The sequence below is a fragment of the Octopus bimaculoides genome, chromosome 3 (genome assembly GCF_046866305.1).
Source record: "Octopus bimaculoides isolate indiv1 chromosome 3, ASM4686630v1, whole genome shotgun sequence".
Classification (NCBI taxonomy): Eukaryota; Metazoa; Mollusca; class Cephalopoda; order Octopoda; family Octopodidae; genus Octopus; species Octopus bimaculoides.
This window is the reverse complement of record NC_142930.1, coordinates 9449023-9468660: the sequence shown is the minus strand read 5'-3', so window position 1 is coordinate 9468660 and position 19638 is coordinate 9449023. Positions and strand designations below refer to the sequence as shown.

Sequence of the window (19638 nt, the reverse complement as noted above, 5' to 3'; positions counted from 1 at the left end):
CTGATTTAGGTTATCGTTAACACAACTTGATATTGTTGCAGCTAATTACTGCCATTTATTTAAAGCATTGTTATTATATTTAGTCTGAGAAGGAATTGTATTGCAAGCCTCATTTGTGTTTGTGATTGATACTCAGAGTAAACTTCTAGAGATTGATGGCTACAAGAATAATGTAAGCAGAAAAGGAGTTCTAAAGGTGTGTAATCCTAGAGAAAAGGAGTATGCAAAATTTTGATGGTTGAGGCATTTTAAAGATGAGAGGTAAGCTTGGGTAGAGGTGGTATGGTGCTTGCTTGCTGGAGGAATTTTAGGAATCTGAAACAGAACACAGCTCATTTAATTATTATAGTATGTCTGTTGATGAAGCTTTACCAATAAGCTTTGTATAGCTTTTTTGGAGACAGAGTAAAATATTTGTATGTGTAACAACTATGTTGTCCCAAATATATGAGTTGTACTCTAACATGACTCTCATTTGATACTGCAAGGTGCCAAACCAGAGTTGATCTCTTACAAGTGTGACCAGGCTGGTCATAAAGCAAATGGAGGACGGGCGAGGAAGGCTATTGTGCCAGTAGCTGCTCCATCAGTCAAGTAAGGCTACTTCTTCATTCGTTGCCTGACACTGATGGACAACAGAATCACGTTTCATTGAGATTTGTTGAGAGATGCTGGACAAGTGGAAAGCCAGGTGCTACTTTAAAGTTGCATACAGGCTGAGGAGGAATGGAACTAGAGAGAGACGCTGCTAAACAATTAAAATCATAGTCAAAAGAAGGCATACCTCCATCAGGGAGGTAGTGTTCTTGTACAACATGTTGCCTCAATCAAACCAGGCAGAGGAGCTTTTACCTCAGAGAGCCATGTTCAGGTATGAGTGGAAACTTTGAGCACAATATCAGCCAGTATAGGAATAAAGGAAGGACTTGCATCTATCCAGATCAGATATGAGGTTTGGATAAAACTACTTGATGTGCACAGTATGTCTCAGTAAGGGAGTGGAGGGGTGACTGATGTTAATTCCTAGAATAGCATTTCTGTTAATGGGGTACCTGTTATAGCTGTAATTGTAATTTGAGCCTTGTGTACTACATAAATAAATTCTAATAAATTGTAAGCCACTAGATTCCAGCAAAGAAGAAAGGAATTCATAATTTGTTTTACTTGGATAAGAGTTATATTATAACAACCGACAAAGACAAAGCTGTCCATTAGACAAAAAGATCTGAATGAGAATGCACACATGGAAGACAGACTGACAGCATGACAGGTTGAATGCCATGGCCAGGTGCTAAAAAAAAAATGGTCGTTTTATCCCTAACAGCACCACATTGTTTACCGTAAATCCATCGAGTGATCAATACATCAGATGATGAAGCTAGTGATGTACATTATGGCCAAGATGAATAGAAGGCCAGCTCTGCAAATTCTACAGAAGTTGCAGTGGGAGTGGTGTCTGTATTGCTGGACAAGTGACTATGATATAATATGATGGTGTTGGTGGGAGATTGGAATAGGCAGGATTTTTCAATGGTAGATAATGTACATTGACAGAAGTAATTGTACATAGAACTATTTTGTCGTTTAGTTGTTTGTAGATTTTCTTGGTGTATATGTTTGTGTGTGTGTGTGGTGGGGGTGGGGGGGCAGTTGCTGGTGCATGAAGTAATCTTGAGATCAGATGGACATGTGATGAAATGAACTGGTTTAGTACCACATCTGATTCAGATCCATGGTTACCTTCAGCTGAGTCCATGCTGTAGCAAACCTATAGACAAGGTCTCTGTTCTGATAATAATACAAGTCATAGTTTCTTCAATTTTGCTCACCAGTTGCAGTCTCTACAAAAGGATCATGGATGTTACTCTTTCTTCTGAGACTAAGCCATATACACAAACACACATCACACTTACTCAATATAAACACACACACACACACACACACACACACACACGCATGCACACACAATATTTTTGTAAGTGACTAAAATGTCTCTACTATTGTGATAATACTCATAATGATAGTGATGATAATGGTGATGATGATGGTGGTGGTGGTGGTGGTGGTGGTGGTGGTAGTGGTGATGATGATGATGATGGTGATAGCAATGTAGTATTGACAAAGATAATGACAAAAATAGCAACAACTATAAGAAGGAATAGAATGGGGTTAATAAATCTGATTATATAAACAGGATATTTTCTAAGGCTGATTGTTCTCCTTTTCCAGGCTCATGACAACAAAGAAGTATTGTCCTTAGTGTCTAACCCTCGTTTTGACCAGCTGATCTCCAGTGGCAGAGGTAATCAAATAAATAATTTTTTGCACTATGGAAATGCATTCCAATGATGTAAGGTTGACTTGTCTCACCTCTCTGTCTATAAGCATCAATGTCTCTCTCTCTCTCTCTCTCTCTCTCTCTCTCTCTCTCTCTCACATGCACTTTCGCACACATGTATACACATATTCACATACACACACAAGGATGTACTTTTGTGTTTAAAAAAACTGGCTACATAGCAATAATATTCTATTAACTGGGATAATTTTATCTAAATAGTCTTTTGATATCTATATTTTCAAAAACTACTTCATTACCTATAAGATTTTCTTTCTAACACTATTTTACAACTAGCCATTACCTATAGAAACAGGTAATTTAGCAAAAAGAACAAAAAAAAAGGACTATTTCCAGTCATTGAATAATTTACTCATGATTGATGAGCTTATTTTTTTTAATTCACCAAATTTTGCAGAGATGCAAGCTAAAGGCATGATAAAGAAAGCCTTAATGACGACAGTGAAAATGTTATATTCACATCTTTGTTACTGAGTAATCTTTTATTTACTGCTTTATGTTTACATACATGGATGAAGTGGTGAAAAAGGATCTCTAGACATTTGGACTCACAGAGGAGATGACTGAGAGATTGAGACTCCTAGTAGTTTGCTGTCCTTGAAAAGGCATGTCAAGCTAAGCAAAATCAGGGTTGTTCTTGCATACAGGCATGTCCCCTGCATCCCTCTCCAGCTGAGCATTCCTAATTTTGTGGGCTTGTGGGTGTTGGTTGCATATGTAAATGCACCCAGTACACTCTGTTAAGTGGTTGGCATTAGGAAGGGCATCCAGCCATAGAAACCATGTCAAAACAGACATGGAGTCTGGGCATTTCTTCAGCTGGTCAGCTCCTGTCAAACTGTCCAACCCATGCCAGCATGGAAAATGAACATTAAATGATGATGATGATGAATAACTACATAATAATGGTTTCAAATTTTGGTACAAGACCAGCATGTTCATGGAAGGAGTTAAGTCAATTACATTGACCCCAATGCTCATCTAATACTTATCTTATTCACCCCAGAATGCTTATCAGCATTTTGCCTGGCATGCTAACGATTCTGACAGCTCACCACCCTTAATATCATAATAATGCAACAATTATGGCATGTAAAATACATGTTAGCCATTCAGAAATACTTAAAGGCTGTTAACTTTACTTAAACATTTATTATTTGATGTCAAAATTTTTGTTGCACCAACTACAACCTGGTCACCAATATGGTCCCACTGCATCTTATTTGTGGATGGGTTGTTGGTTGGTATATAAAGATTCCAGTTATAAACTTTCTGTTTTTTCATCTATAGGTCAGTTATTCTGGTAGGGTGTTCATAGTTGATCAGTTAGCTTGGCGTTTTGTGGTAGTTCATGTACCTTCTCTTCTTTCTTTCTTTCTGTCTTTCTTTGGTGTTGTATACTGTGAGTCAGAACATTAGTGACCCCAAAGAAGTGAATCTCCCAGATAACAGAAGTAATAGTAAACTGCAGCCGACATGACCGTAGTAATATATACCTGTTTGTATTGGCTTAAGACTTAGCCACAAACCAGATACAATTGAATTGCATCAATGAATAGGTCAAAGTTGGTGTGACAAAAAAAATTTAACACCGAATAATGAATGTTCAAATGAAGTTAACAGTGTTTGTGTGTTTTGCTGAGCTAATATATGCCTTCCATGCTGTAATTGTTTTAATTTCAATACAGGGTCTCAGATCAGATTACTTACATCTCCAAAATATACAATAATGCTCTATTAGTTAAGTCCTTTAAGTTCAACAAAATAAGAAAAGCTAAAAAAAGAAAAAATTTGGTTTCTGTATATTTCACACCTGAGTAATAATGAATAATTCTGCTAATTATATGTTATTTTCCAAAATACTAAAAGTATTATCTTATCTGGTATACTTAAATCAAAGACATTAATTTATTTGGTATTTCTTTTTCAGATCTTGTCATCAAAATTTGGAGATTTTATGCTTTTGCAGCTGACTGCTTGATTCCTCTTATGTCATTTTACTGCTCTCACACACCAATCCATATGACCGTCGTACAAAATTTCCTTGTTGTTGCTTTTAAAGATTATACTATGCTAAATTTCTCACTTGTGTCATACGATCTTAGAAACTATAGTAAGTCTATTTTTTGCTTCTTATGATATATATATATATATATATATATATAACTTGGTCTTGAGCAAGGGCTGTAGCTAGAAACACTGAGACTTGTAAGGTTGATTGCAGTTGATGTTCAGTTCATGTCTGAAATAAACATGATAAGGTTAGGGTTGTGGCAGTAAAAATTCCAGATGGTTGAATCTCTGGATAGGAAGGATTGAGACATAGTAGTTAGTGTACATATCTGAAAAGTGAGACACAATGGATGCTAAGAGAAGATATAGGTAGGCTAGTTGGCTCTGGTTCATAGGAACAGATACAGTTATGTTAAAAACACAACACAATAATCAGCACATACATAAGCCAAAGATTGTCAAGTATTGGAGTGTAAGGTTTGTCAATCAGTTGAATAACCTTCTTTTGGATTTTGAGTTGAGTGTTAAAATTATTCCACTGTAGGTCTTACTTGAGCTTTAAGGAAACTCTACCAGTTATCTTAGATTAAATATTTTATCAAGCTTAAAAGGATGAAAGACAAAGTTGACACTGCAGAATTTGAACCCAGAACATAAAGACAGATGAAATACTGCTAAGTATTTTGTTTGGTGTGCTAACAATTCTGCCAGCTCACCCTTTGATAATAATTATGAGCTTATTTTAAGCAGTGTTCAGGTGTAGGAAAGGTTAAAAGAAGAGATAGAAAGCAGACACATAAATCAAGTAAAGAAAGATAGCTGCGAAAGTTAGAAGTATATGTACAATACACAGAATATAACAGAAATTTGAAAAAAGGATCATTAAGATAGCCATAAAGAGGAAACATCAGGAGCAGTGTTAGTGAATTTCATAAGGCATAGCATTTTTGAAGTATAAATTGTCCTGACAATAAACAACTGATACAGATAGTTTATTCCATGTTCAACAATTCTGAGCATGAAGAAATGTTTCCAAAAGTCATGGCCATTGAACTATTTTTTTTGTTTTTTAATTTTAACATCTCCTGAATGCTAGTGGTATTGGATTAAAAAATGAGGCCAAAATTGTTGTTGGAAAGATGGTGGATTATCTTGTTGGCTTCTACTAGAATTGAAGCTTTAATGTGTTGATGCTCAGAGAAGCAATACACTCAAAACAGTGACTGACAGAAGGTATTTAATTGCACGTCTCTGGACAGCAGATTGATATTTTGGACAAGATGGGGGGGGGGGTCAAGACAGGAGATGCAAACTGCAAGTGTGGCTGTTCCATAGCTTTAAACAAATACCTGGTGTGTGGCTGACAAAGATCTTATTGAGTGATGCTAAGATGGCTATGACCTTTTCAGTGATTTTAGAAATGTGGTTTGTGCAGTGCAGAATATTGTTGACAATAATATCTACATCTCCTTTTCTATGTTGATTTCAAATTTTGGCCCAAGGCCAGCAATGTCAGGGTTGGGGATAAGTCAATTACATCAACTCCAGTGCTCAACTACTACTTATTTTATTGACCCTGCAAGGGTGAAAGGCAAAGTCAACTTCAGCAGAATTTGAACTCAGAATGTAAAGATATACGAAATGCTGCTGGGCATTTTGCCTGGCGTACTAACAATTCTGTTAGTTCACCAACCTTTTCTATACAATATACTGATTACTATATTTAAAATCTATCAAGCAAGAACTTTTTCTAAACTGCAACTTATTTTCTCATATTTCTTCAGTGCAGTATGATCAGAATCCTTCTTGTGAACATTTTGATCAAATCGTTTCCTTAACATCATGTCCAAGATTAGGAATTTTAGCTTCGGCAAGCATTGATCAAACTATAAAGATTTGGAATGAAACAAATAACCTCATTAGGTAAGTTTTCTTGAAGCTGCTTCTCTGACCCCTTATATTCTTGTATCTGTACCTTTTATCTTTTTTGCCTTTTACTTGTTTCAGTCATTAGACTGCGGCCATGTTGGGGCACCACTTTGAAGGGCTTTAGTCAAGTAGACCAGCCCCAGGACTTATTAAGCCTAGTACTTACTCTGTTAGCTTTTTTGCTGAACTGTTAAGTTATGAAGATATAAACACACTAATACTGGTTATCAAGCAGTGGTGGAGAACAAAGACAGGCAGACAGGCAGATACACACACACACATACACACACATCATATATATATATATATGTGTATATATATCATCATCATCGTTTAATATCCACCTTCCATGCTAGCATGGGTGAAATGGTTTCACAAGAGCTGGCCAGGCCAAAGCCTGCACTAGATTTATGTGACTGTTTTGGCAGGATTTTTACAGCTGGATGCTCTTCCTAACACCAACCACTCAGCAGAGTGGACTTAGTGTTTTTTTCATGGCACAAGCATAGGCGAGGTGAGTGGTGCTTTTTATGTGGAACAAGCACAGGTGAGGTCACTTTTGGCAAGGTTTTTACAACTGGATGCCCTTCCGAACACCAACCACTTTACAATGTGGACTGGGTGCCTTTAAGTGACACCTGCACTGACATGGTCGCCAAAAGTACCTGCAGGACAAAAAAAAAAACGAAAAAAAAACCCAGAAAAGAAAAACTTTCAAGAGTAGAGGGAGGCATTGGAGGAAGTGATTTTGTATTGGATGATGAAAAGGTTAGAGTAAGAGAGATACAGGTGTCTTGCTGTAGAGGAAGTACAATGAATAAGATGACAACAATACATTTTGAAATCAACATAATATTTATTTTCAATACTTAACTTTATTAGAAAGCTGACAAAATCAATTAGAAAAGTTCATAATGTGAACGCCAGCAAGTTGGAAGAGAAAAAATAGTATTAATATAAGTTGCGAAAGAATCTTCTACACATAACCTGTCCAAGTAGCATATCCACTGATCATGTTGAAATACTCTCTGGGGAGAGTTCAGAATCAAAATTTACTCATAATGAAACAAAAGAAGTTCCAGTACATTCTATCTACATTTTGACAGGTAAATTATGATAGAAATAGATTTTTAAAGTTAACCAAAAGTTAACCATCACAAAATATTGGTTGAAATAAATGTTGAAATGACATGTCTATCTGTTTAAATGGGTGATTTAGGATTTGCAGTAATTTGTTTCCAATTATGGTATTTTTAACTAAAATAGTGCCTTAACTGGACAAAGATATTGCAGGTTCAATTCTAAGTAAGACAATATACTATAGGGGTATCAAACCCATTTGGTTTTGGGGCCACATTTAAAGCACAAACTAGGTCTTTGAAAAGAATCTTCCATTTGGCTTAGCATGTATAGATAAAGTGAAAGAGAAATAAGTCACATTTTTTTAATATATGGATTTAAAGATTCTCTTTTATTGGTAAAAATAACAGAAGATTTCCTAAGATGCATTGACTTAACTAATTGGAACTGGTGTTGATCACAACTCTGTCAGGCTCTGATTCTGAATGCATACCAGTGATAGATGTTTTACAAAATATTTTAAAATGCAAAATAGTAATAATAATTTTTTTTTATATAAAATTGAGTCAAGGATTGAACTAAACATTACCCTGAGCTGTATGTTTGACACTTTTGATCTGCTGCAATAATTTTATTGTATTCATCATGTTAAACTACATAATCAGTTGATAATTTATAATTGAGGTACATTTGACTACATATTTATACAAAAATAAAATTGCAAAATATTTTCTAAATTAAAAGAAGTTTTGAACATAGGAAACAACCAGAAGTTATGCCTCTCAACCAGGGCATAAAAGGACATGATAACACTTGAGTATGCATCAAAGTAAGGTAGAATACAGTGACAGAAAAGAAAAAGAAAAACAGTATAGGTTGTTGCAGGGCTGGAGGACAGCTAACATCATTCTCTGGCTAAAAAAAGAAAAGGAGACAGCCCTGAATACTTCTGTTTCTAGATTCATCATTACTGTAAAGAAACATTCGTAAAATTTCCTTATTTTATGCCTGTAGCAATTTCGATAGGAACCACTGCCACTTTATATGTTTTAATAACTGACAAATGTTTATCCTAAAATATCAGAACACTTCAACTTGAAGCCATTCCAGAGAGTTTATGTTTCTATGGTGAGAAAGGGGATTTACTGGTTGGACTTTCTCGTCATCTTTATAAAATACCTCACACAGTTTGTGAGTATACCTGTTTATATTTAATCTCCATTTTACACTTAAAACTTGCTTGTGTTGAAATCTTTGTTGCAGTGCGGAATAACTTTCCATTTATAGCTTTTGTAGTTTTATAAAGAATTTTCTGAATAGCTTGTAACTGATTTTAAGGATTGTTTAAAGAATACGGTTCTACATATTAAATTTAAGCATCAAAAATTAGCTAGAGAGGGTATAGAAGGAATGTAAAGATCCTCTTCTAGAAAGTGATTGCTAATGGATTCTTACTTGTTTTTCTTCTGATCATATTTTTCTAATTATCTATCTAAAGTCTATATTTTTAGAACCTTTTCATAGATTGATGAGAAAAGACATTTGAAATGTTAAGTGCTATTTACAAAGTTAGTTCTCCTGATATGCTCTGGTGAAGGTGCATGCACTAGTAGTTAGTATGTTGAGTTATGATCATAAGGTTGTGCATTTAATTCCTGGACCAGGCAGTACATTGTGTTCTTGAGCAAGGCACTTCATTCCAATTTGCTCCAGACTATAAATTCATTCATCTATTTTTGCTGTCCACTATTCCAGGAAGGGATATGGGGGTAAAATACTCAGGCACTTCCTCTGTGGGGTTTTATAAGAAGCAACTGTCATAACACTTTCTTGCTGAATTCCCAAGTGTGACCTTCAGAGACTTTGAATATTATCCAACCATCTCTCTCTTAGTCTACCCTTGGGTCTCTTGTTATTTGGCTCAATTTGAAGAATTTGCTTTGCAATTCATTCTTACTACATGTCCATAGTACTGGAGCTATAACCTCTCAATGCGGAGAAGTTGCAGTTTGATCTGAAGAGACACCTTGATCTCCAAGCTAGACATCTTGTTGAGTAACATTACTCCAGAGATCCCTCAGAGGATCCCCATTTTGGCTGCTTGTGTTCATGATTGTACTCTTTTGGCCATTACCTAATATTCATGGCTATAAGTGAGGATAAGTATGGAAACTAAACTGAAGAGAGCAAGTTTGGCTTTTATACCAACCTCTATTTTTCTGGGGATTAAATGCTGAAGTCAGTGCATTACTGTGCCAGCACCTTCGATCTTAACTGAAACTTAGTACCAGCCAAGTGTTGTTACAGCCCTTTCTCTCTCTCTCTCTCTCTGTCACATCATGAGCCAAGGTTAAGAGGGACAAGAAGGTATCTTTGTCTGCTTACTTACAAGTACTTAGGCGTTTAGGGAGAGCATGGTACATACTGTTAAGTCATACTTACTTGTAAGTGACATCTGTGCTTCCATTCCAAATATGTCATACAGCTGATCAATTTCCAAGCTATACATTCTGTATTTAGTTTACTGCTGCAATTGCTTGAACCCTTGTAGGATGGGCATCCTTGATAATACAATAACTTGATAAATTATTTATAGATCAGTGATAGATTTTTTGCCAAATAATGATGAAATATGTAGCAGCTCTAACTTTCATCTAATATCTTTACAGACTTACCTAATTCCTACAAACTGAAGTTGATGTCAATGGTTATAAAGAAACCTATACCAGATACAGTAATACCTCTTATTGAAAGTAACATCAATAATGCTGATTATTTACATCAGTACCAAGCGATAAGAATGGAAAAATCTATGTTTGTATATCATATGTCTTTTTTCTTTTTTAATCTCTAGTTATTGCTTGCATCTACTTCTATGTTTTTGTTTTACAATTTCTGATCTTCATCGTGCACATTAACACAGTAAACCTATTAGGCCATCGGCTAGTGGGGGGTCATGGTGCACCAACCTGTTTGTGATTTATTTTAATGGGTATTTTCATGTAGCCCTGAGTCTAACAAGTCAGAAAATTGATGTTGCCTGCAAAAAAACTGGGATGGAAGACACCCCACTATAGACTTTTAGATCATGCCCACTTTTACAGCTGGAGGCAGAAAATTAGGGGTATGGGAAATTCAAATAGCTCTAACTTTGCAACTCTTCACCAAGATATTTTAAAAGGATTGCCTGGTCAAGATCTACAAGTTCATGTAAATGATAAGTGAATTTATTCTATAAAAAGGTCACCAGAAGTTAAAAGGTCACGAACTTTGACCTTTACTTATAATATCTCACATTCACAGGTTTTATTTAGCACTAACACCATAAAACGTTTTTGTTTTATTGAAAATTAATCCAAACGAAGGTTTACATGTGCTTTTTAGTACCAGAAGTAAAAAAGAAAAAAAAATTGAAAAGAAGTAGTGTTTAGTGGGATGATGAAAATTGTATGCTGAAAAGATAAATCAAACAGCATTTCAACTCTCTGTGAATATATGTGTGTGTATATAAAGTGGGGTATGTGAATGAGTGTGTGTGTGTGTGTGTGTCTCTGTGTGTGTACATGTATGTGTGTGCGTGTGCATGCACAATAGAAGTGGGATGGTTAACATTCACCACTGAAAAGAAAAATCAAACAGCATTTCAACTCTGTGTATTTGGTATTTACTTACCAGCTCTTGTATTTAGTCATGGCCAGCTTTATGCGGCCTTAAGTCGGACAAGAAGGAAGGAAAACTTAAATATTCTTTTGAAGGAAACAAGCAGTCAAAGGATGTTAGTTGCCAATAGATTTTTCACAAGTTCAGTTGTAAAAGAATTATTAAACTAAAAACTTAGTTTTGTACCTTACTTACTATAATAATACTCTTGTGTTTTTCTCCGTTACAACATATGAATGAGAAAGGAAGAAGTGATAGATGAATAAAGAAGGAAGGAGTGATGGCAAACTTCATAGTGGGATGATGGAAACTGTACGGTGAAAAAGATAAATCAAACAGCATTTCAACTCTGTGTGAGTTTATGTGTGTGTGTATGTAAAAGGGAGGTATGTGAATGTTTGTGCGTGTGTGCGTGTTTGTGTGTGTGTGCATGTGTGTGCAATGGAAGTGGAATGGTGAACATTCAACGCTGAAAAGAAAACTCAAAAAGTGTTTCAGTTCTGTGTATTTGGTATTTACTTACCAGCTCTTGTATTTAGTCACGGCCAGCTTTATGTGGCCTTAAATCGGACAAGAAGGAAGAAAAACTTGAAAATTCTTTTGAAGGAAACAAGCAGTCAAAGGATGTTAGTTGCAGATAGATTCTTCACAAAAAATTTAGTAGTAAAAGAATTATTAAACTAAAATCTTGGTTTTGCACCTTATTTATAAAATACTACAATTAGCCATCATTTTTGACGACAGGGAGCCCAGCTAGTATATATATATATATATATATATATATATACACACACATATGTACTCACACACTCAAACACTCACTTCCCCCACACACACACACACACACACACACACAGATCTTATCTTGGTAGGAAGTTGGATATTTGTATATATGTTGTAACTTCATTACTTAAACTAACCATTAATTGTGGTCATTAATGGCTATGCAGTTATCTGCCAGCTAAGTTGACAGAAGAACGTAGGATGTTTAAACGTATGTCCAAAGAGTTAAGGACTACAACTTGTTAGTCGAGCACCTAACCAATTCATATAATGCCCCAATAAAATGAAATGTGTGTCAATGCTTCCTGTATCTGATTCTTTGGTTATGACATTTTTTTTTTAACAGATTGCCTTTCTATGTCGAGCACTCACCATCAGAAACAACTGAAGCCGTTATATATGAAGATAAAGTTGTAAGCAATATGATTTTTGAAATCATTTTGAGTTCTGTTACAAAATGAGTCAATATAATGATTATCAAAGTAAAATGTCTCAATTTATTTTTTCTTATCATCATCATCATCATCATCATCATCGTTTAACGTCCGCTTTCCATGCTAGCATGGGTTGGACGATTTGACTGAGGACTGGTGAAACCGGATGGCAACACCAGGCTCCAATCTAATTTGGCAGAGTTTCTACAGCTGGATGCCCTTCCTAATGCCAACCACTCAGAGAGTGTAGTGGGTGCTTTTACGTGTCACCCGCACGAAAACGGCCACGCTCGAAATGGTGTCTTTTATGTGCCACCTGCACAAGAGCCAGTCCATGTCTCACAAAATTAAATTTAATTATTGACTTAACTTGATATTTAGTTATAATGTTTTACAACTAATATGACTAACATTTCAACTTTAATTTCAAAGTTTTAGTATTTTTGTTGACATTTAACCCTTTAGCTTTCAAATTATTCTGTCAAATATTGTTGTTGTTGTTGGCACTCTGTCACTTACGACGTCGAGGGTTCCAGTTGATCCGATCAACGGAACAGTCTGCTCGTGAAATTAGCTTGCAAGTGGCTGAGCACTTCACAGACACGTGTACCCTTAACGTAGTTCTCGGGGATATTCAGCGTGACACAGTGTGACAAGGCTGACCCTTTGAATTACAGGCACAACAGAAACAGGAAGTAAGAGTGAGAGAAAGTTGTGGTGGAAGAGTACAGCAGGGTTCACCACCACCCCCTGCTGGAGCCTTGTGGAGCTTTAGGTGTTTTCGCTCAATAAACACTCACAACGGCCGGTCTGGGAATTGAAACCGCGATCCTATAACTGCAAGTCCGCTGCCCTAACCACTGGGCCATTGCGCCTCCACCTGTCAAATATAATGCTTATTTATTCAGTTGTTTTGTTTTAATCCAGCATTGTCTCATAACTGTGAGATTTTGATGATGTGAATGTTTATTTTTAAATTGACTTTGTAGGGTAGGTGTGAGAGGCCAGATCTAGCCAGTTTGAACATAAAACATGTAGAATGTTTTGGCTGGATATGACTGGTTTAAATACTAAAGGGTTAAATATGTTTTTGGTATGTAAACCATGTAGTACTGCTTCACTATGTGGTCTTGCTTCATGGTGTGGTATTGTTTTACTTCATGATGCTGCATTATCATGTGCTACAATTTGACAATGTAATACTGTTTCACAGTGTTTGACAATGTGGTACTATTTCCTTTAAAATGGGGTACAGCTTTGCTATATGGTACTGCTTCACTATATGGTACTACCTTGTTAACAATGCAGTTACTACTGTCATTGTGTGTTTTTTACCTCTCATACAGTCCTCATCAAGCAAACCTATGATAAAAGCTGTTCTAGCCTTATCAGTTCATCTCTTTACTTTATGTATACCAGAGATTATACAATTCTTTATTTAAAATGGTAGGATGTGGTTTGTGAGAGATTTGGCTATTTTTTCTACCAATGTGAAGTCTTTCTTCCTCATGAGTGATGAGTGAAATTACTGTTTGGTTTAAATGTTTGGAATCAGAATAATCGTAACCAGATATGCACTGATAATTTTTAATACTTTAGGCACATCAAATGTTTAAGGAACGTCACAATGATCTTGAGATACTTCAGAATGGGTCTACTCAGCAAAAGAAGAAAAATGTTAAAAATGTGAAGCGGACAGCATTTTTTAATTATATGAGAATTATAAACAAAGTTATTGCAGAACAGGTTAGTTTAGTTAATTCACTTTAACTTTCATGCATTAACTGTCAAAGAGAGAATGTCAACAATTAAGGTAGTTGATTAGCAGAGTTGCTAGAAGTTTGGATGTAATGCTTGTAATTATCATTACAGCTCTCTGTGCTGTGTTCAAAATCCACCAAGGTCAATCTTGCCTTTCATTCTTTTGGCAGTGATGCAGAAGATGGAGGTTAAATAAAGTACTAATGAAGCACTGGAGTCAATTCTCCTCTCTCTCTCTCTTTCTCTCTCTCTCGCTCTCTCTCTCTCTCTCTCTCTCTCTCTCTCTCTCTCTTACAAATCATCTATGATCTGAGCTACAGAGGGACAGTTTTCATCAGATGTGGTTGTGTTATTGAGAAGCTCGTTTTCCAACCATGTGGTCTTGGGTTCAGTCCCATTGCATGGCATCTTGAACAAAATAGGAATTCTGAAAGAAGAATCTATAAAATTAGTTTTTAAGCATTAAATAGTTGTTGGGGTTCACCAAAGTAAATAGTAAATAACGGGGTCTATAGATAAAAAAAAAATGGTTGAGAACCACAGGACCAAGCCTTTCACAGCATCATCCTAGTACAGCTGCAGCCCAATAACTGAAACAAGTAAAAGATAAAAGTTAAAAAATAAAAAATAATATTATTTGGTTCAATATCAAGTATGTTTTAAAGATAATCTTTATAACATGGTGTTAAACAGGATGTTACTAAGATATAGAATATATTTTACATGTTTAATTTGATAGGATTCTTGGTATTATTTATAATCAAATTAATAGAATTTCAAAACACACAAAAAGTTTTTCTGAAGAAAAGACCATTGTGATATAATATGTATTGTAACATGTTTCGTCTGCAAAAGCAAATTAATTTTGATAATTCCTCATAAGAAATCAGCATTCATAGTAGGCGCAGATATCGCTGTGTGGTAAGAAGTTTGCTTCTCAAACCACATGGTTCCAGGTTCAGTCATACAGCATGGCATTTTGAGCAAGCATTTTCTACTATAGCTTCAGGCTGACCATAGCCTCCTGTATGTGAGTTTTTGTTTGTCCCCCAGCACTTTGTGTTTACATTCCCCGTAGCTTAGCATTTCATTGAAACAACTATCAATTTCTAAGCTTACAGAGTTATTTTGTAGGTAAAACAAAAATCAAAAGTAGTTTCTAAGTAAAAATTAGGGCTGTGTGGTAAGTAGCTTGCTTACCAACCACATAGTTCCGGGTTCATTCCCACTGCATGGCACCTTGGGCAAGTTTCTTCTACTATATCCTCGGGCCAACCAAAGCCTTGTGAGTGGATTTGGTAGACGGAAACTGAAAGAAGCCCGTCGTATATATATATATTTGAGAATTATAAACAAAGTTATTGCAGAACAGGTTAGTTTAGTTAATTCACTTTAACTTTCATGCATTAACTGTCAAAGAGAGAATGTCAACAATTAAGGTAGTTGATTAGCAGAGTTGCTAGAAGTTTGGATGTAATGCTTGTAATTATCATTACAGCTCTCTGTGCTGTGTTCAAAATCCACCAAGGTCAATTTTGCCTTTCATACTTTTGGCAGTGATGCAGAAGATGGAGGTTAAATAAAGTACTAATGAAGCATTGGAGTCAATACTCCTCTCTCTCTCTCTCTCTTTCTCTCTCTCTCGCTCTCTCTCTCTCTTTCTCTCTCTCTCGCTCTCTCTCTCTCTCTCTCGCTCTCTCTCTCTATCTCTCTATCTCTCTCTCTCTCTCTCTCTATCTCTCTCTTTCTCTCTCTCTCACTCTCTCTCTATCTCTCTCTCTTTCTCTCTATCTCTCTTTCTCTCTCTTTCTCTCTCTCTCTCTATCTCTCTATCTCTCTCTTTCTCTCTCTCTCGCTCTCTCTCGCTCTCTCTCTTTCTCTCTCTCTCGCTTGCTCTCTCTCACTCTATCTCTCTCTCTCTATCTCTCTCTTTCTCTCTCTCTCACTCTCTCTCTATCTCTCTCTATCTCTCTCTCTCTATCTCTCTCTCTATCTCCCTCTTTCTCTCTCTTTCTCTCTCTCTCTCTCTATCTCTCTCTCTCTCTCTCTTTCTCTCTCTCTCTCTCTCTCTCTCACAAATCATCTATGATCTGAGCTACAGAGGGACAGTTTTCATCAGACGTGGTTGTGTTGTTGAGAAGCTCGTTTTCCAACCATGTGGTCTTGGGTTCAGTCCCATTGCATGGCATCTTGAACAAAATAGGAATTTAGAAAGAAGAATCTATAAAATTAGTTTTTAAGCATTGAATGGTTGTTGTGGTTCACCAAAGTAAATAGTAAATAACGGGGTCTATAGATAAAAAAAAAAATGGTTGAGAACCACAGGACCAAGCCTTTCACAGCATCATCCTAGTACAGCTGCAGCCCAATAACTGAAACAAGTAAAAGATAAAAGTTAAAAAATAAAAAATAATATTATTTGGTTCAATATCAAGTATGTTTTAAAGATAATCTTTATAACATGGTGTTAAACAGGATGTTACTAAGATATAGAATATATTTTACATGTTTAATTTGATAGGATTCTTGGTATTATTTATAATCAAATTAATAGAATTTCAAAACACACAAAAAGTTTTTCTGAAAAAAAGACCATTGTGATATAATATGTATTGTAACATGTTTTGTCTGCAAAAGCAAATTAATTTTGATAATTCCTCATAAGAAATCAGCATTCATAGTAGGCGCAGATATCGCTGTGTGGTAAGAAGTTTGCTTCTCAAACCACATGGTTCCGGGTTCAGTCCTACAGCATGGCATTTTGAGCAAGCATTTTCTACTATAGCTTCAGGCTGACCATAGCCTCTTGTATGTGTGTTTTTGCTTGTCCCCCAGCACTTTGTGCTTACATTCCCCATAGCTTAGCATTTCATTGAAACAACTATCAATTTCTAAGCTTACAAAGTTATTTTGTAGGTAAAACAAAAATCAAATGTAGTTTCTAAGTAAAAATTAGGGCTGTGTGGTAAGTAGCTTGCTTACCAACCACATGGTTCCGGGTTCAGTCCCACTGCATGGCACCTTGGGCAAGTTTCTTCTACTATAGCCTCGGGCCAACCATAGCCTTGTGAGTGGATTTGGTAGACGGAAACTGAAAGAAGCCCATTGTATATATGTATATGTATATATATATATATATATATCTGTGTTTGTCCCCCAACATCGCTTGACAACCGATGCTGGTGTGTTTACATCCTCGTAACTTAGCGGTTCTGCAAAAGAGATCAATTGAATAAGTACCAGGCTTCCAAAGAATAAGTCCTGGGGTCGATTTGCTCGACTAAAAGGCGGTGCTCCAGCATGGCTACAGTCAAACGACTGAAACAAGTAAAAAGAGTAAAGAATAAAAAAAAAAGGTGATACATCAAAACCACATTCTGTTTTTATGAATGGAATTCAACATTTTCACATAAGATTGAAAATCACTGTGAATGATAAATGAAAATGTAACAATAATGAAAAATTCTTCAAAAACTTTTAGAAAATATGAGGGGTTGCTGAAAAGTTCTCTGGCTTGAAGGGTATTGCAAAAGGCCTGATTGGCGGCCTAACTTTTTGAGGTCTCTTACAGGGCTTAGAAAAACTGAAGGACCACTGCAACAAGTGTGTGAATCTGAGATGGGAACATGTTGAATAAAATCGAGATTAACCGATCCTCCTGTATTTTCTTTTACTCCAAAGACAGGAACATTTCAGCACCTCCTCGTATATTTTGTTTTGTAAAATTAGTGTGGTAATTAAATTCTACAAATTCTATTTCTTATTTCACCATCTTCATTTAATGTTCATTTTTTCCAAGTTTGGCATAGTTTAGACAATTTGGCAGGGGCTGGCAAGCCAGGGGACTGCACCAAGCTCCAAGGTTTGCTTTGGCATGGTTTCTACAGTTGTATGCCCTTCCTAACATCAACCAAACACTTTGCAGAATGTATTGGGTGCTTTTTATTTTGCACCAGCACTAGTGAGGTTACCAAGTTACTTGTAAGACAAGCCCCTCAACTGAGAAGTGAGGAGTAGTATTGTGAGAAGTGGCTTTATGCCTATGCTAGTCACTATTCTCTCTCCTCTTTGTTTACCTTTTGACAAAGCATGTGATCTTTTCATTGGTAATGAAGTTAAGTTACACAGAATTGTTACTCTAAGATTAAATTAAAATAGAATTTACCAAGGAAAGAGAATATTAAAATGAAGAAATGAAATTATAAGAACAAATGCATAAAAATAAACGGATTAAAGTTGTATTTTTAACAATAAAGATAAAAGTTCAGTTATTGATTTGTGATTAATATAATCTTTGAAATTTCACAGATTTTATATCAAATTTGCATATCATTGCATAGTATTGGCAACTTATGTTGCAGTGTACTCTATCAATACCAATAATATTTACATTATGTTTCAATTATAAGATATTTGTTTTATTTTTCATTTATGTTTTAATTTATATAATGTCTCAATGTTGCAGTCTACCCCTGAGGACACACTAGCAAGTATTATTGATGGCAATAAAGTGAGTCACAGGTTTAAAAGTATTTCAGGTAAATTTATGTCCCATCCACAATTGCAGTTTTTCAATCAGCTTCAGTTTTCCTCATTTCCTACACTAGAATGAACATTGGGCTTCACTGAGGTGATGAAAAGTGACTGAGACCTTTGGAGATCTGCTGTGCTTGAGAAGACCCAGCAAGCCAAGTGAGACCATGTCCATGGCCTATGCCAGTGCAGCATAACCGGCTCATTTAAGAGTACCCTTCAATCATTGGGCAATAAACTGTGCTTGTGAAGACCTGTTGAATGAAGTGAAGTCATTGTCATGCCAATGACAGTACCACCTGATTGACACCCGTGCCGGGGGCATGTAAAAAGCACCATTCAAGTGTGATTGTTGCCAGTGCTGCCTGACTGGCTCCCATGCCGGTGGCATGTAAAAAGGACCATTCAAGCGTGGTCGTTGTCAGTGCCACCTGACTGGCTCTCGCACCGGTGGCTTGTGAAAAGCACCCACTACACTCTCGAAGTGGTTTGTGAAGGGCATCCAGCTGTAGAAACGTTACCAGATCAGATTGGAGCCTGGTACAGCCTTCTGGCTTGCCAGCCCTCAATCAAACCGTCCAACACATGCCAGCATGGAAAGCGGATGTTAAACGACAATGATGATGGTGATGATGAAGATTAAAATTTCTGAGATCCAGAAGTTACAGCATTTGTATATATGGAATCTTACATTTTTCAGATAGCATGTGATACTCTCATAGACATGTTAAATTTAATTATATTCTATTTAGCATTTTAATATGTTATTAATGATTGTTTGCATATTTATTCTTAACACATCTAGGCAAGTTCATATGCAAAATATGATGGTTGCTGCTGTGTGCATCATTGGAAAAAAAACTTTTCCCTTTTTATGACAACTGTGTGTTCAACACATGGTATTCTGGGACACCTGTCTTTCAACTTGTGTCTCATCAGCCCAAAGCAGCTAGAACTATGAGTCTAAACAAAACTTGTGGCTTTGTTTATATTTTCAGCAAACAGATTGTTTTCTGATGAATACTTATATCTGCCAACCGATATAAATCCATTTTTATATTTATTCCATTTTTATTCTTTATGCTT

At 36.1% G+C, this 19638-nt stretch overlaps 1 protein-coding gene across 3 annotated transcripts in view; it reads left to right on the top strand.

Moving 5' to 3' along the window:
* LOC106872345 (uncharacterized) overlaps positions 1–19638 on the top strand; it is a 102229-nt gene that overhangs the window by 45492 nt on the left and 37099 nt on the right. For all 3 annotated transcript variants that reach the window (XM_014919301.3, XM_052966644.2, XM_014919300.3), the window contains 8 exons: positions 2230–2302; positions 4290–4472; positions 6157–6295; positions 8466–8572; positions 10051–10195; positions 12171–12237; positions 13858–14004; positions 18485–18557. In XM_014919301.3, coding sequence (XP_014774787.2) covers positions 2230–2302; positions 4290–4472; positions 6157–6295; positions 8466–8572; positions 10051–10195; positions 12171–12237; positions 13858–14004; positions 18485–18557 — 934 coding nt within the window. The remainder of the gene's footprint in view (positions 1–2229; positions 2303–4289; positions 4473–6156; positions 6296–8465; positions 8573–10050; positions 10196–12170; positions 12238–13857; positions 14005–18484; positions 18558–19638) is intronic.